We start from the raw sequence: 20,554 nt of genomic DNA, 5'->3' as shown, positions 1-20,554 counted from the left end.
GTTTGTCTTCGAACGGGCATTTTCTCTTGTGTTTGGTTTGCAAATGGACTCAAACGTCTCCGGCAAGTCCGCAGCGTTGCGATAACAATTCTCTAAAGTGCTGCCATGAAACTTATTGCACAATCCCAGTCATTATTTCACGCGTTGAAAAATGTTGTGTTTGTGCGGATGAGCCGTAATGATGACAAAAAATATGAATTTCTTCTTTTTCACTTCCAGATGTGATTTGTATCTCTTTTGGGAACGCTCGATTTCTATCGATGACATCGTTACAATTACAATCAAGCAGGCTCCATGTTGCCCAGGCTGAACTTTAACAATAGCCTTGAAGAAATGTGAAAAGTGTTTTTGTAGCTTGTAATCTGCCGCTACATATGTAACACGACACTAACAAGTGAATATTTTCAACATAGAATCTTGCAGTAAAGATAAGCTTTGGACAATGTAAGTGTGCAGAAAATGAAAATGGTGCTTCAGCCTAAAATGACAGACCTCTGTGGTGTTTTTGGAACTAGCCTAACCTACTGCATGTGCCAGCGGTACAATCGCAGACAGGAAGGCCATTCATATGGGCCAGCAGTTGTCCTTTGCTTTCTCATGATCAACTAACTGCGCAGCTTTCGCTGCCTCACTAAGGTGCAAAATGAAATCAGAGAAATTCTGCCATCAAGCAGACATGACACAAGTGGAAAAACAAACAGAGTGGAAAATAGTTTCTTTCTAAATGCCATCTCTGCATTCAACTCAGATCCCAATCAAGAATGTGAGCCTTTAATGGCTTTATTGGATGGTTTTACAAACAGATTTACCTTTGTGGGCTTCACCAAAAGTATTCCTTTCTTATCCACACTTTCAATTTTGCTCTTTCATTACAATTGAAATCAATGCATTCAATTCCATTCAGGCCAATTCTCCAAATCAAGGCCCAACAAATACTTCCTATAGTGTACATTTCTACACGTGATCTTTTACTGAAGCAGTCAAGCGCTTGCTCACCTTAGCTTTCTTTTGGCTACATCATGACTGCTCTCTAGTGGAATTCCAGCATTATCACACCAGCCTCCGCCACTTTTTATTGCTCGGTTTCTTTGAGCCACTTGATTGAGATAGTCGCTTGTGTTGGCATTTGTTGAGTAGAACCATCCGTGTTTTTTATGATGTGCCATAGCTGTCTGGGGGGTTTGCGTTTGAATGGCTCCATTTTGCCATCTTTCTGGCGCCCTTCGACACCAGGCAGCTAGAAGAGGCCCTGGACAAACTGCACTTACCTGAAGCGCACACAACCTCAACTGGTAAAGTTGTTTTTAAAACAACAAAGGGGACTTTAAAATCAAGTCACAGTGGTCAAAAGCACACAACCTCAATGAGTAAAGTTGTTTTTAAAACAACAAAGGGAGACACACAGTGGTCACTACTCAATTCAAATTGCCCAAGGAAATGCATTTTTCACTTTCTGACAGCATCCAGTATAGGCCAGACATAAAAAAAAAAAACCCCAAAAAAACCCAAACCAAAATAAAGCAGTTCACTGTAGGAGCCACACAAAGGCTGCCATTGCAACAAGTTGCTTCACTTTTCTTCTTTCAAAACTGCTTTTTAATTTGCTGAACGTGGCTCATTTCTCCCAGCTGTTTCTGTCAAAAGAAGTGTGAAACGGAGGTTAAAAAGAATACATTTGAGAACCAAAACTAATTGAAAGTTCATCGAGTGGCAAAGAAAGTAAGTAAAAGCAATCCAAGAGTCGTTTATCTTAAAGCAAAGTAGCGGAGTAGTGGAGTCTTTTGCAATGGTCAAGTCAATCATTTGGCCTGAACATGCAATCATTTTGGTGCTGGTCTTTTGTTTTGTTTTTAATGCAAAAAAGAATGGTGCTATGCTCCAAATCCAAGCATGCATTGAATCCATACCTTTCGAGTGATCATTAGTGATCCCTTCGGCCATTTGCAGCGGCCGTTGACTTGTAGCCTGGTTGCCACTGGTCACATCAGTCTCCATGGCAAAGGGATCAGAATGGTTTCCAAAAAGACCGCCTTGCCTCTGTTTTGCCAAGGAATTGTCATATTGATTTACAGTGAGTCACAAATGCCGCAAACAGCTCTTTGGAAAAACAGCGAATGATTTGACATTGAAATAAAAACGTTCATATTTACAACGATTTCATCAGATTGTGTGTTGCATAGAACTTGGAACAGATTTACACATCCGCACCTGAACACTTACCCTGAAGATTTCTTCCACAGCTTCATCAGTAACTCTGTCCATCTCATCTTCATTGAGTAGATCACCAGAGATGGTTCGATGGAGCTCCGGAGCAGCCTCCTCCTCAATGTTTCGAAGTCCTGCCTGAAGGATATAGTATCTGGAGTTACGGCATCATTGTCCTTGTTTCTGACATACGTACAATGAACTATACTTGCCTGTATCTCATTTGTGGCGCTTTTCTTTGTCGGCCTGTAACCATAATATTCCTCCTGTCTTTTTTTCATTTTCCTGAAATAATCCTGAATTAAAAATGTGGCATAGAATTTTCCCACAGTCACTTCATCATCTGACAGGAAAGAGAAGAGAAAGCAAGAAATGAGTTATTAATGATTGCTGCTTAGAACTGTAGTCAACTCAAAGGTGATATAAATACCAATAAGTCAAAATGTCTTCTTTTTTTTTTTTTTCTTCTCTTTTTTTTGTGACCATCTCTATTTGTAATTATTACCATTCAACCTGGTTTTTCTGTACTGTCGTACATAATATGAAATGTACTGTAATACATGAAGCTAACCTCCTATGGGTGGAATGACCTGGTCCAGCAGTTTCATACTAGTACGCTTCCAGATCTTCTTAATAATTGCTCTCAGCTCTTCATTGGCTTGTTCAAAATTACCTGGAAAATAAGAGTCAATCAGAAGAAGATTCAATATGTATAAGTTGTATTTAAAAAAAGAAAAGGAATTAAAGAATCGAAATGAAAAACCTTCCGTCTTTATTTTCAGTGCAGTTCTAACCAGGGCAAAGAGCGTTGCGTTGAAGGTGACTGTTCCATCACTGTTGAGCGGCATGTTCATGGAGACGAGCCTCTGCATCATAAGGAAAAAGAAAAAAATACATCTGTCATACTTTGAATTCATTTTTCTTTGTCTTTAATTTTGACATTGAAATTCAAAAGTAGATCATGCTTGTCTGTACTTTTATTTCTTTTTTTATTGATGTTATGTCACAACCAGAGCTGGCAAATCCAGGTCACTCTCAGCCACGCCCCTGCAATCACGCTATTCTCTGTCACTTGTCCCCAGCTAGTATTAAACTTCTCTATTTAAAGCCTGCGTGACTAGGTCCGTCAAGCGCCACATGTGCAAAGTGTGCTGCTCGTAGTACCTACCCTGACTCCCTCTACTTGTACTCAAAAGAACCAGTGGCCAGGTGCACACTCATTGGTACAAGCGCTCCATTTGTATCATGAGTGCCTTTTTGCAAAAAAGATACGTATGTTCCTTCTTTTCTGGGACTTTTTCGTTTGAAAAATGTAACCTATGTAATTGTTGGCGTGCCGGTTGAGTAGGACAAAGCTTCCTTGTCAGTGGTACAACACAAGCATTATTTGCAAGGAATTCCTGTGACTGGAGTTGCGATACAGCTCTTGGCAACCGTCTGACCAGTTTTCCTTGTCTTCATTTTGAGCTTTCATCAAGTTGTTTTCATGGCCACTATTGGACCAAATTAGTATTGGCCATTTAATGTTCGGTATGCCCGTCAAAAACGTGATTGCTTTTGCATTTCAACTACTAAATGAAAAAGTACAAAGTGCTCTTCCAGTGGAGCGCTCTAGATGTAGATACTAAACAAGTACACCTGGCTCCTCCATTTTTTTCTCGGTTAAGTGGAGTCTCTCACTTTGGGCGGACTTTGGGCCAATGTTTGTGTGTGCCTCTTCAGTGTGTGTGTACCTTGCAGGCAATACGATGGGGACAAAACTTGCCAAAACCCAGAGGCGGGGGGATTCTCCGTAGAAGGGTGACTACATCCAGATGTTTAATACGCCCCCTAAGGGGGGAAACAAAAATACAAGGACGAGTTGAAATACAAATCAATCGATGGATGCATTTTGGACCTCACTTACCACAGCCGATCGCAATCAAGCATGTTGCACGTTTTGGAATGTGCCTGCTTTAACCGAGAGATCAAACAAGCAAACTTCATACCCAATTCAGTAAAATGGCCATATGTGTCAGCCCACCCACGTGTCTGACGTAACACAATGACATCAAGTCTTCACATCGGCCAGCGTTTGTCCAAAGTTCTCTTTTGACTCCATACGTACGTATGTACGTACGTACGTACGTATATCATGGGTTAGCAAGGACACTTACGTGGCCTCTGGGTCATATTCTGCCCATATTTTCTTGAACTCATCCAAGTGCTGGGGCCCCAGAATGGACCAATCACGGGTCAGATAGTCAAAGTTATCCATAATGACAGCCACAAACAGGTTTATAATCTGTTAAGGAGATGAGCAATATTGCCATTAGAGGTGACAAAAGAGCAAAATGACGGTTAAAGCGAGCGTTAAGCGCTCTAATGCGCGACCTAATGCACAGACCAAGTGGACTGATTTTTTTTCATGGCTGAATAATGTGTGGATGATCAAAGTGTTTTTTCCGTCATCTCACCAGAAAAGCGCAAAGCATGTAGAAACTCAAGAAGTAGATGATGGCAAAGTTGGATCCACAGGTGAACTCTTCTCCAGGTAGGAAATCTGATTTGGCGTCACATTTCTTGCCGTACATACTTGCGAGCATCACTTCATGCCAGGCTTCACCTGTTGCACATCTGCAAAGCAAAAAATGTGAACAGCGGACCTGATGTGATCGTTTCATTCATCATAGGTCAGCGTCTGAATAATGTAAACATCAAACTAGCAAATCTGAATTCATCTCCATTGCTAGTGTGTCTCGGAGCTATGAAGTGAAGCTGTATACTGCCGTGTGCCTTCTTCTCTTTGCGTAGCCTCCGTTTCCGTCATGCCATTGTTTGTAAATGGTAAAGGCGTCATCACGTTCCTTCCTTTGATCTTCTACTGCTACTATCTGGGGTTGGCTCACCCACTCCTCTCCAGCTAAACGGCCAGCTCTTTCTGGTGCACGTCTTATTGTTACTTGATAAAAGAACAGTGCATTTTTTTTTTTTTTTTTTTTCTCCACTTTGAATTCTAGCACCAACCTGAATAAGAGCAGCACAGCCTGTGGAAAGGTCTGGAAGTTATTGTTCCTGTTGATGTACGTACCATCAACCAAAGCAATTTTACCAAATATCTGGAGAGAAAATGCCATCAAAGTCAGTTCAGTCTTGCCAAATGAATCTTGTCAAAGCAAATGGCAAGCGTGCGTGCGTGCGTACCTGCATTCCAACAACAGCATATATAAAGAACAGCATTAGAATCAGCAGGGCCACGTAGGGAAGAGCCTACAAGAAAAAGAGCAATCAAGCAAAACAGCAACAGCTTGATCCATTCAATTCAACATCATGTCATCCAGCTGTTGCATAACATGGCTGGTTGAGAGCTACACCACTAGTCTGGGGATTAGTCGGGTTGTTTCACCTGACTAAATCCAAATCCATTCCAGCTCTCGCCTTAAAAATCTATGCTAAAAGAATTTGCTTTTGCCATAAGAACACATTGTGCAGATGATTCCCTTCTACAGACTCTTTTGTATCAACTTATTTGTGCTTCGAGGAATCATATACCGCCACTGTTTTTCCTCTTCAATGAGGTTTTTCATGAGCCTCTCCACACAAAAGCTTAAGAGTGCTTTTCAAGATGTTATCCAGATGACCTTTTGATCTGGTCACTTTCTCAAGGTGGATGCTTGGAGGGCTTACACTAGAAGAAAAAAAAAAAAAAATGAAACTAACCTGAAGGGATTTTATGAAGGTCCATAGGAGATTCCTTATTCCTTCAGAGCGATTCAAAAGTTTCACAAGACGCATAACACGAAACAGTCTGAAGAACGTGATTGACACACTCATATTCTCCGAAGACTGAAAAGAGAGAAATAGTAAGAGCGGTCCACAACACTCAATTGGATTCCAACTCACCGCAATTGCTTGCATAGGATCCACTGCCTGCAAAGAAAAGCTTTGTTTTGCTTGTTGCCAAAATGTACAGTGCACTATAGAATCTACAACGTATGCCTTTGACATATAGTTACATCACAGCCATGGAGACAGTAGAGCCCTCCGGAGGACACCAGTGCTGCCTGTAGGGCAAAAATCAAGTCAAAAGAAATTGGACTTTGTTCTTGAAAAACACAACAAATTGATGACAGCACAGAAGAGAGTAACAATTCAGGAAAAGAAGGTGAAATTCTCACATCGATTTCACTCAGAATCACATCCACGACACTTCCGATGACGATGACAAAGTCAAAAACATTCCAGGGGTCTCCAAAGTAACCCTAAGACAAAACCAGAATGTGGGATTATTAGCATTGGTTTGTATTGTTCAAAAGGTAAATCAAATAGTGGCTTCAAGTTTTCTCGACTTCTAAATCATTCCGAGGCCATGGGTTGATGTGATGTGCAATGCCACCGATTTTTACGAACCTTAGCTTTGAAGGCCATCAGTTTGAGGATCATCTCCACAGTGAAGAGCACAGTAAAAATGACATTTAGCATGTCAGATAGGTGGGAAACATGGTCGGACTGATTACAGTGCTGTGGGTCAAAGTACAAACACAAATCTGTCAGGTAAGATTTGCTCTCATACAGAGCGGTGAATCACAACGAGGGAATGGAACCAATCGCTTTGATACTTTTGAAATGAATTATTATAGTTTGTTACTCAAGACAAATGGATGAATCGAATAAATTGAGTCTAAATGATAGTCTTGTATCATAATAGCTGCCTTGGATGGAATGAGGCAAAAGGAGCAATGCAGAGATAGCGCCAGAATGTGTACATACCTGCATTCCCAGGCACATGGTGTTGAGCATTATAAGAAGGAACATAAGGTATTCAAAGTAGCAGGAAGTGACAATGTACCACACTTGATATTGGTATGGGTTCTTGGGAATATAACAGCGCAGCGGTCGGGCCTTGAGAGCATACTGCACGCACTGGCGCTGGAGAAATCATTCAAGTTACTATGTCATTGAACCATTTGAAGCGCACGCATTGCAAAATCAAACTTTCATGGAAATTGGAAAAACAAATGGAGGTAGTCTTGGGACACGCAAGTGGGCGAAACATACCTGGTTTTTGTCAAGCTCACAGTTTTTATACTCTTGCTCTCCTTGCTCCTGGAAGGTGACGATGACGAAACCAACAAATATGTTCATCATGAAAAAGGCGATAAGGATGAGGTAGACGATAAAGAAAATTGAGATGGCAACTCGGTTGTTGTACACTGGCCCTTGATCCTCCATATTTGAATCGATGGCTTTGTGAAGGATCCTGAAGGTAAGCGCGGAGGAAACCGAAAGAAAGAAAGAAAGAAAGAAAGAAAGAAAGAAAGAAAGAAAGAAAGAAAGAAAGAAAGAAAGAAAGAAAGAAAGAAAGAAAAGGTATTTCAGTGGTCGCTCATGATGTGCATTTGTCCATCTTATGATGGTGACTTACTTGGGCCATCCTTCAAATGTGGAAATGGTGAAGAGCGCCAGCATCCCGTTGAAGATGTTATCAAAGTTGAGTTCTGAGTTGGTCCAGTCCCTCTTGCGGACCTCCATCTCGTGAAGTGCTCCTTCCTGATACTTTATATACCAACCTCTGAGCAACAAAGGTAAAGGACTTTCGATATTGCACTCTGCTCGCTTCCGAGTTACGCTTGGCTTTCATTTTCTGCGCTATAATCCAATATCCATCAGCGGCGCAAGCCAATGGCATTTCACCATGCTTTACATTGACATCAACGTGCTTACTTGCATTCTTCTTCCGTCATTTTGTCTGGGTCTGTGCAGGAATAGAACTTTCCCTGATAAAGCGTTGTACAAAAGATTGTCAGCAATCGAAGGTGTCGACGTACAGCGTGTCAAGTGAAACAACAGTCAAAGAATGCAAAGATTCTTCATCGCAATATGATTACCTTGAAAAGCTGAACTCCGATGCAGGCAAACATGAAGTCAAGCAGCATGGTCACCAGAACAATGTTCCCGATGGTCTTGACAGCAACAAACACGCACTGGACCACATGCTGGACATCAAACGAAATGACAAATACTTGAATACCTCACGAAGGCAGAACCCAAAGCTTGCCATGCCATCGTTTGCAGCCCCATACCTTGAGGCCCTTGGCTCGATTAATAGCTCTCAGCGGTCGAAGTACCCTCAACACCCTCAGAATCTTAACCACGGAGATGGCACTGGATCTAGGTTGAAAAGGACCGAATTACAGACGTTTCAATCGGAAGGACTGAAGAGTTTTTGGAATCCGCTTACTCCATTCCCATGGAGAGTAACGACACACTGACGACCAGTAGATCCAAAATGTTGAATGAGTTGCGGCAGAAAGAGCCTTTGTGCAGAAATGCGCCATACGTCGTCATCTGAAAAGCAGCGAACGCAAGAACTGAGCCTTTTGGTTTCGTCACGATATTGAATTTGGATGTTTGTACGACCTTGAGTACAATCTCTGCTGTAAACACTGAAGTGAAGACGATATCGGCGTACGCCAACACCTGTTTCACGTGAATGGCAATTGTGTGAATGCAACTTTTGGAGGTTTGACAGCCGACGCATGCGTACTGTTTATCACCTGGTTTCTGAAGGACATGGGGTCGATGGGATCCTCAGCCGCTAAAGAAACGGATGACAGAAGGATGAAAAGGAGGATGATGTTGGTGAACGTGGTTGCATTGATGATGCGATGGCACAGTTTGCGGAACCTAGGAAAGGGTTTGGAAATACGGAAAGTTTCATCAATGATCAGATTCAACATTACGGAATTCAATTTGACTTCAACCACATATACGTAGGCACCGATTAGGCTAAAAATAAGCAATACGAGTGCTGTAAGCGGAGCTGAGAGCAAGCTTTTCTGCCTCATTTCTATGATCATGATTCATTTTTGCTTTTTGCAAAAGTCAGCAATCAACAACATCATACTTGTTTTGTGGCCCAAAGATGAAAAAGGAACTGGCTTCTGGCATCGGTACCGCTTCTTCCTTTAACTGAAGATCAGCCATCGGACGGGGTCTCGGACTTTCCGGGATCTCGGGGTCCTCTTCTTCATCGTCACCTAAGTCACATGGAAAGGGGGATTAGCATGTCTTTTTTCGACGCAAATATTCAAGCATTGTTTACCAGGAAAGTCAGCTGGAGGGAAAGGGTCTTTGATTTCATTCACGTTGGACTCAAACTCGTCAATTTTGAGCTGAAAGTTAAGAATTGGATTAATAGACAAAGCAGTGAAATACTACATTTTAGGTTTGCCTAAAAATCGCTTACTCGAGCAGTCGTGGGGAAGCCCTCAATACCCTTGGCTTTCTGCTCGGCTAATTTCTTTGCAAGATTTGCTTTTTCCTCAGAAGTCTTGTTGGGCAAGTTGGTCCTATGGAGCAGGAGATTCAGAGGATCGCTTAGTTGTTTACGTCAGCGGTGGAAAGTCGGTCAGTCAGTCGGTCGGTCGGTCGGTCAGTCGGTCACAGAACATTTGTCTTTTGAAGTTATTGTGCATGCATGCATCAAGGTAGATTAACCTGAATACTTTCTTTCTCTTCTTATCCTCTGCTTTCTCCTTCTGTGCCAAAGTCAAAGACTCGGCCTCCGCCAAATTATCCACGGCAATGGCCAGGAAGACGTTTAAAAGAATGACTGAAGAATTTTCTGGTCAAAGAATATCATTTCACGATTGGGTAATGAGCATGCAGGCAAAGGCAAAGGATACAATTTCCACAAACAAACAGGATGATGAAGTAAATGCTGACGAGGATTCCAGGCATGCTGGGTCCCCCGTGCGCCATGATACCGTCATACATGACGGTGTTCCAATCCTCACCTGTAAGAATCTGAAACACGTAGGTGGCACTCATTTACGAGCCGCTAGCAATGATCAGCAATAGAGAACAAAGCCCTCCAAGCAAAACCGTCATCCCTTCTTCTTCCTGTACCTGGAAAACAGTAATGAGGGCTTGAGGGAAGCTATCAAAAGTGCTGCGGGGTTTCGGTTGGTCCGAAAAGTTGAACTTTCCTCCAAACACCTGCATACCCAGCAGGGAGAAGATGACGATAAAGAGGAAAAGCAGGAGCAGCAAGCAGGCGATGGAACGGACTGAGTTCAAGAGGGAAGCCACCAGATTGCTCAGAGAGGTCCAGTACCTAAAAAGTATAGCAACCATATGTACGTATGAGGTCGTTATTCTACTGGAATGCGTTCTACGTCGTACTTCAGATCATTGACCTGGTGACTTTGAGCAAGCGTAGCAGGCGGATGCAGCGCAGCACTGAGATACCCATGACCGACATAATGTTCATTTGGACCAGGATGAGCTCCATAATGCCGGTGGACACCACAAAGCAGTCAAAACGATTGAAGAGCGACATGAAGTACGACGACAAGCCAAGCGCGTACATCTTCATAAACATCTCCAGGGAAAACATGGCCAGCAGTAGAGTATTGGTGTTGTCTGCGCGGCCCGCATTGTCAAGGAATGCCCAGGGGAAATGACAAGACCACAATTTCAAGACTTTTACAATTATACATTCAAAAAGATATGCCTTCAATTATTTGGATCCGAATCAACAATGAAAAGGTCACATTTTGGAATGAATCACATTGTCTGCTTATGATCCCTAGGAAATGGAAAATGCCAAATGAAAATGAATGATAATCATAGAAATAATATATTGATTGATCTCGTTAGGCGAATATTGAAAGGGCTTACAAAATCAGATACAGAATATACCTAGTTTGAAGTCAGTGAGTAACTGGATACAAGCCCAAAGTTGGGGGGGGGGGGAGAGATTCAAAGGCAACCCATCTACAAGTGATTGTGGTTTTGGAGCGAAAATGATGACCAAGAGTGTGTCAAATGGCCCAAATGGATTCATGCAAAAGTGTCAGGGAAGCGTTGCTCTGACCTTGCCACTTTGTGAGCCTTTCGGACTGCTTGTGGTGTTCTGTCGCAATAGCAAGTGTATTGAAGAAGACCAGCATAATCACCCACCAGTAGAAAAGTTTGGACTTGACATACACTAGGCATTTACGGCGTAACCAGCGGTTCCACTTGCGAGCCTGTTTACTGTGCAAATGTGAAGGAGAAGATGAAGAAGTGAATAAGACCAAGTTGTCAATATATGAACAAAATAGCAGTGGCTTTTGAATCCTCATTAAGACCTTGTTGCAAGACTTTTCCAAAAGGTGTTGTATTTTCTTTTCTTTTTTTTTTTAATGTAATTTAGAACAGATTTGCATTCATTCATTTGCATACTATACATTTGATTTATTTTAAGGGTACATAATTCCACCAGCCGCCACTGATAGGAACCCAAAACTTACTAGTAATAGATGATCAACTGCATCGTGTCCATTTTACCGGCACTTCCTGCCTCTGATCCTCCATTTTCAGTGGGGAGCAAACCTGAATAGAGGAATACGTACATTTCCATCCAGTTAGCGTTGACATTGTGACCACCAAATATGGCCTCCGTGTAGCGCTATTGCTTCCTTGCTGAATGTGGAGCAGACTTTGTTGTGTTGTCAAACAGTATTCATTTCTTCAGCTTTGTTGTGTAGGCCTTACTCTGGCCTTCATTGTCATTATCCAAGACTTCAGCTTGGGTGATCCACTCCATATATCCCTTCAAGTCCTCATCCAGCTGCTGGGTCTCCCTCAGCTTCTGAAACTCACCCCGGGACTTGGCTTTCTCTCGCTCTTTGGTGAACTCACTAGCGAGAAAGAAGACAAGACAAAGATGATGAGTGGGCGAATGATCCTCAAAGAAAATCATCAAAGGCTTCAAAAGTTCCTACCCACTAAGCACACCAAGAACCAGGTTGAGCACAAAGTAAGAACCGACCAGGATGAGTGTGGTGAAAAAGATCCAGGGCCATTCCATTCCAATGGCATCATTCACCTGTTAAAGGCTTTGTGTCATATTTGAGCCCAAAATGTTTCGAGAGCACACGCCTTACCCAGTATAGAACATCCGTCCACCCTTGTGTAGTAATACATTGGTACACAGTCAGCATGGAAAAGCCCAAGTTGTCAAAGTGCGTGATGCCGTGGTTCGGGCCGGGCCAGCCGGCTCGACACTCTGTGCCGTTGATGGAGCAGCGACGGCCGTTCCCTGCTTGGGCACACGGGGCCGGCTTCTCGTTCTCCACCGTTGCAACGATGTCTGAGTCAGGACAACATTGCAAGAAGGTCACGCCCCTCATATTGAAATAGGTACATACACCTTCTACCTATGCAGGAAATACAACAAAATCGCCTCCGACAAGCCTACGATACATGTTTGTCATGTGTGCAGTATGTGAAAAGAAAAAAGTACAGCATACCAGTTCCTGTATAGTAGCATGTTTTATGCATTTTACATTTGAATAGCTCAAGAGCCATGATAGAGTAGATGGTGACCATGAAAAAGACCAGTAGGGTTATGTGAAACAAGGGCAGCATGGACTTCAGGATGGAGTTCATGACCACTTGCAGGCCTAAGGAGGTCAACACATTTCATTTTAGACAAAAGCCATCCATCTTTCAGTCTTTTTCTCTTTTCAAGGTTATCAGCTGTTGTGCGTTGTGGATGACTCACTTGGGACTCCAGACACCAGTCTGAGTGGTCGAAGGACTCTGAAAGCCCTCAGAGCTTTCATATCAAAACCACCACCTTTTTCGCCAACTACCGGCTCAACTCCACTGATGTGATTGATAGCGTCAACCGCCACAGTAAAGAGTCTGAAATAGCACATGACGTATCGGAACATCAACGGGTACTTTTGACTTACAAACGCAGCGAAAGCTAGCAAATAATGTGCATGTACGTATTTAATCACAATTTTCAAATGAAGGAAACAATGAACAAACAAATAAAAAGAAACAATTCTAAAGGATAGTTGTCATATTTTTTTATAAATGGAACCAGCAAAACTTACCCAACTGACACGCAAACAAAGTCTAAAATATTCCAGCAGTTGCGTAAGTAAGCATCGGCATGAAAAAGAAATCCATAGGCGATTATCTTCAGGAAACATTCGACAGAAAAGATGATGAGGAAAATGTATTCCAGGCTTTCCTGTAAGACAACAAGCATGACGTACTTGCTAAGTGACGCTACTGAAAACAACCACAACCTCAAGCTTATTTACAAATTATGATTTGATTTCATTCACAAAGGATTAGTTGACATCTGTTAAAGACCACGCAGCATCACACCGCTGCACAAAAGGTACGGTCACTGCAACGTTAAAAAACACACACGCACACAAAAATCAACAACATTTTCTTAGGCCTCCAGACTAGTATTTGTTATACAATCAGTTTCATTTCATGCACTGTCATCACCTGACTTGCCAAAATGGGAAAGGGGTTGAAGCAATTTCACTCCTAGAACTAGATTGGAGCGATTCAATCCAATCCAATCCGATCCCCCCTCGACCTACCTGTTCCTCTCACTCTACCTGTTGCTCATCTGGCTTGGACCTGGCACTGGGGTGCCCTATGCCTAACTTGTAGTCCATCCTGTGTACGCATGTCACTTACAAGGCCGCAGTGTATGGGAATGTTTTTTACGGCCTCTCCCATTTCGGAGCAAGGCATGCGTTCTGCTTTTACGCAGCGAACATGGTAGCGGTCTATTTTCGATACATAACACACTGTCGCACTTATCCCGCTGCCCTTCATGGGGATAAAGCAGTTACATGAGCCCATCCGTGTCCTTGTAGACTTGTCCTCGCAACTTGCAAGTCATCATGCATTCGATTTGAAAATGTGTAGTTCTGATTCAAACTTTGCGCATTACTAGTGTTTTCTATGATTGATTTATTATCAGGCCACCCTAAGGCGAGCGAGTGGATCTGTAGAGATGGATGGATTTTTTGTTGCTTTATTTTGCTGACACCATTTTTTGGAGCATTGTGCATTCATACAATCAAAGTTTGATGCTGTTGGATGTCGGCATCAGTAAGAGTTGCTACTAGGGCTGGCTATTAAATCTGATTTTCAAAATTCCAATTCAATTCATTAAGGATTCTCTGCAGTTCCAAACCTTTTTTTTCTCCACGTTCTCAATACTGCAGAACAGTGGGCGGTCAGCACAGTTGGGGTGCGGGTTCGATTCCACCTCCGGCCCTCCCCGTGTGGGGTTTGCATGTTCTCCGCCTGCCTGTGTGGATTTCCTCCAGGTCCTCCAAAGACATGCACGGTAGGCCATACCAACTTGTGCCCTGCCATTGGTTGCCAACCAGTTCAGGGTACGGACTGATGGAATAGGCTCCTGCACGCCCTCTACCCTCGTAAGGGTAAGCGGTTTAGAAAATGAATGTTGAAATGTATTTGCATAAGAAATGCGTGGTATGCTAGGCTTCCGATTTTGCCTTAATCCTGCCTCAGCAGCATCTTAGACGCCACTGAAGATTGTTCTGCTTTGTCACATTTTTTTGTGCGCCACTCATTCTTTTCTCATCTGCTTGCTTTACAACATTCTCCCCTTGCCGAGTTGCTGAAAAATGAAAACGGGAAAAGCCTGCACCGATGACATCTCGGCAAAACAAGTGGTGGTGGTGGTGGCGGCGGCGTAACGGGCTTGTTACTCTGCCGCTCTGCTGGTGGCACAACAACAAGCGACGGTCCAATTAAACCATAACCAGTGTTGCGTTGCTCTTTCCAGGTGACCGACATGTGACAACGGCACAGTAGCCTTTTGATTATTTTCCCCAGGGACAATTTGAAATGACAGTAACTCAGTACTTACAATTCCGTTCTGTACTGAGTGTAGTGAGATTTTATCCACTTAGTCCTTTTCTCCTTGTTCTATTCAGGGTCACGGGGAGGCCGAGGCCTGCGCCAGCTGACGTAGATAGAGCAAGGGGCAGAGTAGACGTTGGAATGATCAGCAGCCACAGGGCACATTCCACCAACAATCATTTCATGTCTTTAGGCAAATATGAGCACAGGACGAACATGGAAACACGAAGCCCCAGGTCCAATCCAAGATAAGGCACCCCTAACTTTGTTCTGCGAGGTGGCCGGCCCACCGCTGGCATTTTATTTCATGGGTCTTCACGAGAACATGCTGGTCACGCGATGACAATGGCGTCACACAAATGGAGAAAAAAAAATAAACCAGTCTGATGCTTTTGCAGACTTCACCCATTAATTGTGTGTTTTATCTTTCTTGTTCGGAGCAGCGCCAAGTGTGGCATTTTGACTCCTTTTCACTGATGCTCGCGTCCCTGATCCTACATTGGGTTATTTCAGCAGAGTAAAAAGACAACACAGACATGGACAAAAATACACACAACCATGCACCAGACGCACCAGATTGCTGTTGGTGATGTTGCTGTCTTCCTCAGGCATGGGTAAGTACACAGCGAGGGCTACGCAGTTGGCAAAAATGGCCAGGAGGATGATAATTTCAAATGGCCTGAACGTCATTTATAGGAACATGCACACCTTGATTGAACCTGAATCCGTTCGCATTCCGTATGATATTAGAAACATTGCTTCGGTGTCGACAGGGAAAAAGACATTTTTCAAAATGAAGCCCTCTTTCAAACTCCTGCTCACCAACTCAAATTCACACTCCAAAATCAACGAGTCAAGTTGAAAACTAACAAAGTGTACTCATCCAAATAGATGTTTGATCCATTTGCCTTGACATGAGGATACTTCCACTCCACGATACTGATGCAAGCCCGACGGAAGGGATTCTTGAGCGTCAAGAAGAGGAGAGAACGAGCAGGCCTCGGATTGCCACCGGTAGCCATCAGTTTCTTTAACTTCTCCTTCTGTTTTCTCTTCAGCGTTTCTTCATCCATGATGAAGGACGACAACGGGGGACCGTTACTGTCTGCCATGGCAACGATTGACTTTTTACCGAAAACGAATCGTGTTCATGCTGCGCTCCCGCTCATCTTTATGCGTCTGGGGAATAGCTGTCCCCTTGACTTGTAGACGACTGCTTGACTGAACAGCTGCCTGCTCCAGAGAATAAATATAGACAATGAACTTGGCAGTGGTAGCGTGAGGTGGCTGACATGACGTATGGCCACAGATAGTCTGGATTGCGAGGGAGGGAGGGAGGGAGCGAGGGAGCGAGGGAGCGAAGGAGCGAGGTTATTGTCTACGTACGACAGAGATGAAAGAAAGACAGAAAGAGAGATAGATAGAGAGATCCATTGATAGATAGATAGATAGATTGAAACTTTTGAGGTTATTCAAGCACAATTCTTTTTGCTATGCTCCTTCCGCTTCCCTTAGGCGTGTGTGAAAGCATAGGTAGGGCGGGGCGAGGTAAGGAGGCAACAAATCATGGGCGGTGTGCTAATCAGACAAAATGGACCAGACACAAGACTGACTATTTAGCTGAGCCATCAACACGCATTACGCTCTGACGGATGCTTGCACCAGAGGTGTTAGTCTTCAGACAGCTGCAGCTCAGTAATGTGACACTCAAAGTGCTGTAGCTCGGGAGCTCCACACTTGTAGTTGAAATAGATTTCAAGTACAACTGCATTCTTAACAAACTCCATATGTGTTGTTTGCACCACCACAAACTGAATGTCGTCCGACGCCTTTTTATTCCGTTCAAACAACAAAATGGTGTTACAGATTTTCAACTTAGGCAGCGTCAATATGCCTGGCTTAGTGTACTTTTATTTCAAACAAATAATGACGCTTATGTATGCACCTACATGCATTTATATACATATCCGTCCGTCCGTCCGTCCGTCCGTCTCCCTTTCTCTATGTCTACGTATGTCATGAACAGGTCAATGTGCGATACAAAGTGAATTGTGAAAGGGCTTTGCTCATGTCTATGAAACGAGATATAGTGTTCTAAAAGCCTATTTCCTAATGCCTAGGGACTTGACTCACATGGTACAATGTTAGCTGCAAAAGACAACATCTTGGGCCGTCAATAACCAACTGTACCCGCAGCCAAGTGTATAAACAAAGAAGTGTTCTGATGCAAAAGTAATCATTATTTTTCTTTTGAACACTAACTACGTATTAACGACTCCCCACAGGCAGGCGTGGCAGACATGCATAGGCATGAGGAAACAAATTCACGTTCAAAGGATTGTCGTCCAGACGGATGTCCTCGAGGTTGCGCCGAACGAAGTAACGGTCGTGGCTGTCACAGAAGGTGTCTTCATGCAGCGACTGGATGTTGTTGCCCTAATTGCAAATGACAACGAAAACTTCTCATTGTTTGCGCACATTTCAAAGTCGAGCGGAAACGGTGCCGTCCGTCTCTTTGCTGGAGCTCTCCGTGTCCTTTTATTGAGGACACAGCCATACCGTATTGAGAGCCTCAAGCCCATTGTTGTGCCACTCATCCAAAAGCATCACCCAGCTTGTCAATGCATGGCCCCATGTTGCAAGAGTCCACAATTGGTGGAAGTTAGGGTTAGGGTTAGGGTTAGGGTGTCTTCACACCCCGGTTCTTGCATGGCCAACATGGATATGGACTGGATGCCGCGGATTTAGACCAAGTTTTGAACAATATTTGAGAGGAGAGGCCTTTTGTGTATGTAGGAACTGTTTGAGATCTTTGCGTGCAGCTTCTTGTGAAAAATGCCAAGTCAAATTCATTTCTATAGCCCTTCACCACCAAAACATATCAGATGGCCACCAAATGAAACCAAAGTGTCGTGTTTCTTCCTTCTTTCTGTGTGCTTACTTGCAAGTGTAATACTCTGAGACTCAATGGCAGCGGTGTTGGGATGTAATCCAGGTTATTATTTGATAGGTAGAGGAACTCCAGCTGACTCATATCCTACGTGAAAGAGAAACACACGTTGATAGCAACAATACAACAGTAACCATATGCCATTAACCACGGTCCCCAAATGGATCGCACCCCTATTTGACTTGTTTCTACCTTGAAGGACTCTGAATGGATCCCTTGGCTGTTGAGTCTGTTGTTTCGCAGATCAATGTGCGTCAAGGTAACTGGGAGTTCCGGCAAGGCCTGGAGGTTGTTCTCAGCTAATAACAAGTCACGCAGCTGCTCCAGTGAGCCAAATACATCTTCATCCATTTCAGAAATCTGGTTTCCAGTAAGGTCGATAGATTGAAGCTTACCTGTAAATCAATGCAAGGCAAATTTCACGTGTCATTGTATTAGCATGACAACAGTTCGGCTTGCGCTTTCCCACCCAGGTTTCGAAAGTCAGTGTTCTTCATGTGCCGTATGCTGTTGAAGCGTCCGTAAAAATGCCTGGTGTCCTTGGGCAGGGGAGGTATCTCTTTCAAGCCTGTGTCATCACAGTACACGCTCCCTCCAATGCATACGCACAGAAGGCAGGTAGGCATTCCTGCACACATACGTACCAATGCATACACTCACTCTCACGGCTGAGTGCAGTCCAATAAGAACAATGAGAGTGTTTACAAACCCAGTCCAGTCTCAAGTCCAAATAGGCCGGATCCTTTGAAATCCAGAGGAGGCAGAGTCACTTTTTCATCACGGTGGTTAACTTTTGCTTCGCTGCCTAACCGAGCATGTTCGATGCTCGCCGCCTCAGTCTCGACTTCAATCTGTCAATCGAGTGGAATTGAGTTTAGTGATCTGTTGGTTAAAATACCCCAACAAGAGGTCATACAATAAGGGTAGCCTACTTTGTCCACCCCGGTCAAAAATATCGGTATGGATAACAGCCACTTACTTCTTGGTCCAAGTCCTCGTAATCGTAAGTGTCACCGTAAATGTTGGCTTCCAGGTTGTCCCAGTCCGTTACACTGTTCAGGTCATAGTTGTCCAGGTCAAAACTATCATCATCTGATTCGCGGAGGGGGGCCGTCAAGCAAGGGTAGGGCCCCGAGAAGACCAGGGCCATCAAAATTGCAGAGGTGATGAGGGTGTTCATCACCTGCACACATAACAAAGAGGTTTGTTTCCGTAGTTAGGAACGGTAGCCGGGAGAGAGAGCCACCAAGGGCAGGCGCCTCGGCTGTCAACCTTACTGTTGGCGGCGGCGGCTATGAGTCAGTCCATCAATAGTATAGCTATCATTTCAAATTGGGATTAGAAATGTTTCAGTCTATGAGGGGAAGTACAATATTGTAGTGTTTTCAATTGCTATATTGCTATATTCATTTTCAAATGGTGTGTTCTGTTTTCATGTTTAACACAAAGTCCCAATTATGTATAGATGGAGATATGGTGGCGTCATTTCCATTCGAATCAATTAGCAGGCTATTTATGATGTTTACCCATTGAGCTGAGTCAAAGGGGCCTTTTTAACGGTTTGGTCAGAATGCCTGAAGAATGTTTACTTTGAAAGTGACATGAGCCTGTGAATGTTGTTGGACTGCAGGAGCCAATCTTCTCCTGTCAGGCAGGAGCCATGACTGATAGATAGATAGATAGCCTGACTGGACAACACAAACGACACATCCAATGATGAGATCCATGGCAAGAGCGCCGTATATTAAACAATATTTTCCTGCATATGCTCAGCATAGATGTTCTGTCATGTACATAAAAACAATCATTTTGAAAACCTATTTTAGTCTCATTATGAAATAATCTTGCCAAAGTAATTCTTCTTCAAAGGTCGGCCAGGATCGATTGCTCACCGGAAGATGATGAGCATGCCAACACATTATATGTCAAGTGGGGAAAAGAAATACATTCAACACCAATATCTGTGTGGCGTATAAACATGATTCTATCTTGATTTCTTGAAGTTTTCACGCGCTTTAATTGACTAATGGTGAAGTAAGAAACTTACGGTTTTTGTTCTCCTCGTTGTGATCTCGACGAGTCCAAGACCTTCAGTTCAATTTGTATTTCCTTTCGGGATTCCCAGACTGGTCCCAGAATTCGGACGTGCCCTGTTCTCCCCTTGGCCTCAGCTGCGTTTCTGAACAATGCTTCATTATGAAGGCAGCGGGGTGTTGTTTTGATGACTTAGCAAAATGAAAAGGGGGCTGGCCAGCTCATTGCACTAAATGTGTACTCAGCAATCAACACGCTCCTGACAACAAACATGGAACAAGATGTAAGGACAATTTGTCAAATTCTCCTGAAATATTTCGAACATGATGCACTCTGCCATATCAGCTTGAACCCAAGCAATGAAAAATGTTTCACCATTGTCATTGACGTACGAGGGTTCGAAATGAAGCTTACGTTGGGTTCGTTTCTTGACCAATTTCTGGTTTGATTTATTGTGTTTCAAGCTTGATTGAATGTTGAGAAAGGTTCAACGTCAATGAGTGACGTGCAAACCACGATGGTGTCGATGCATGACAGCAAATTGGTTTCCATGAAACACAAAATGTCTTTTGGAACATAGAGATGAGTTTTAAGTGCAGGAAGATGCCCTCAGTTGTCATGCGAGGGAGGGGGTCGTCTGAGGCCATTTTCAATTTGGATGTCCCTTAACCCCCCTCCCCA

General features: G+C 43.5%; 2 protein-coding genes across 8 annotated transcripts; both read right to left on the bottom strand.

Annotated features, from left to right (window-relative positions):
* Window positions 1-713: 713 nt before the first annotated feature.
* On the bottom strand, window positions 714-16,156 carry LOC125977722 (dihydropyridine-sensitive L-type skeletal muscle calcium channel subunit alpha-1). 7 transcript variants are annotated; one of them, XM_049734589.2, is made up of 42 exons: window positions 15,814-16,139; window positions 15,463-15,568; window positions 13,080-13,219; window positions 12,740-12,882; window positions 12,486-12,638; window positions 12,120-12,325; window positions 11,958-12,061; window positions 11,728-11,873; window positions 11,484-11,565; window positions 11,066-11,226; window positions 10,386-10,611; window positions 10,096-10,303; window positions 9,873-9,993; window positions 9,685-9,799; window positions 9,434-9,536; window positions 9,290-9,359; window positions 9,092-9,224; window positions 8,742-8,871; window positions 8,605-8,664; window positions 8,426-8,532; window positions 8,268-8,355; window positions 8,073-8,180; window positions 7,909-7,961; window positions 7,610-7,756; window positions 7,243-7,444; window positions 6,955-7,113; window positions 6,595-6,705; window positions 6,363-6,446; window positions 6,201-6,248; window positions 6,088-6,114; window positions 5,905-6,030; window positions 5,389-5,454; window positions 5,212-5,303; window positions 4,662-4,821; window positions 4,362-4,489; window positions 3,939-4,035; window positions 2,969-3,071; window positions 2,777-2,878; window positions 2,414-2,548; window positions 2,209-2,339; window positions 1,908-2,037; window positions 714-1,634 (listed from the first exon to the last, which is right to left on the bottom strand). In XM_049734589.2, the coding sequence occupies exons 1-42, from the start codon at window positions 15,999-16,001 to the stop codon at window positions 1,597-1,599; spliced, it is 5,037 nt and encodes a 1,678-aa protein (XP_049590546.1). In that variant the 5' UTR covers window positions 16,002-16,139; the 3' UTR covers window positions 714-1,596. The 7 variants fall into 7 exon arrangements, 6 of the variants coding, with proteins under 6 accessions (XP_049590546.1, XP_049590547.1, XP_049590544.1 ...); XM_049734590.2 differs by having other exon boundaries at window positions 2,221-2,339; window positions 15,814-16,136; XM_049734587.2 differs by having other exon boundaries at window positions 2,777-3,071; window positions 15,814-16,143.
* A 545-nt stretch (window positions 16,157-16,701) lies between these two features.
* Window positions 16,702-20,048, bottom strand: optc (opticin). The gene is made up of 7 exons (XM_049733975.1): window positions 19,887-20,048; window positions 18,819-19,022; window positions 18,549-18,690; window positions 18,309-18,467; window positions 18,032-18,234; window positions 17,831-17,926; window positions 16,702-17,325 (listed from the first exon to the last, which is right to left on the bottom strand). Exons 2-7 carry the CDS (start codon window positions 19,017-19,019, stop codon window positions 17,158-17,160), a joined length of 969 nt encoding a protein of 322 aa, XP_049589932.1. The 5' UTR covers window positions 19,020-19,022; window positions 19,887-20,048; the 3' UTR covers window positions 16,702-17,157.
* Window positions 20,049-20,554: the final 506 nt, after the last annotated feature.

This window comes from Syngnathus scovelli, chromosome 11 (genome assembly GCF_024217435.2).
Source record: "Syngnathus scovelli strain Florida chromosome 11, RoL_Ssco_1.2, whole genome shotgun sequence".
Classification (NCBI taxonomy): Eukaryota; Metazoa; Chordata; class Actinopteri; order Syngnathiformes; family Syngnathidae; genus Syngnathus; species Syngnathus scovelli.
The sequence above is the reverse complement of the archived record's forward strand: the minus strand, read 5'-3'. Positions and strand labels throughout refer to the sequence as shown.

Excerpts from the sequence above, each read along its gene's own strand:
- optc (XM_049733975.1), bottom strand. The coding sequence starts at position 19,019 with ATGAACACCCTCATCACCTCTGCAATTTTGATGGCCCTGGTCTTCTCG. Across the intron at positions 18,468-18,548 it reads TGGACTTGAGACTGGACTGG|GAATGCCTACCTGCCTTCTG; the intron begins GTTTGTAAACAC and ends GTATGTGTGCAG. Across the intron at positions 17,927-18,031 it reads TCCATTCAGAGTCCTTCAAG|GATATGAGTCAGCTGGAGTT; the intron begins GTAGAAACAAGT and ends TCTTTCACGTAG.
- LOC125977722 (XM_049734584.2), bottom strand. The coding sequence starts at position 16,001 with ATGGCAGACAGTAACGGTCCCCCGTTGTCGTCCTTCATCATGGATGAA. Across the intron at positions 12,639-12,739 it reads ACTGGTGTCTGGAGTCCCAA|GCCTGCAAGTGGTCATGAAC; the intron begins GTGAGTCATCCA and ends TGACCTCCTTAG. Across the intron at positions 4,490-4,661 it reads ACATGCTTTGCGCTTTTCTG|ATTATAAACCTGTTTGTGGC; the intron begins GTGAGATGACGG and ends TCTCCTTAACAG.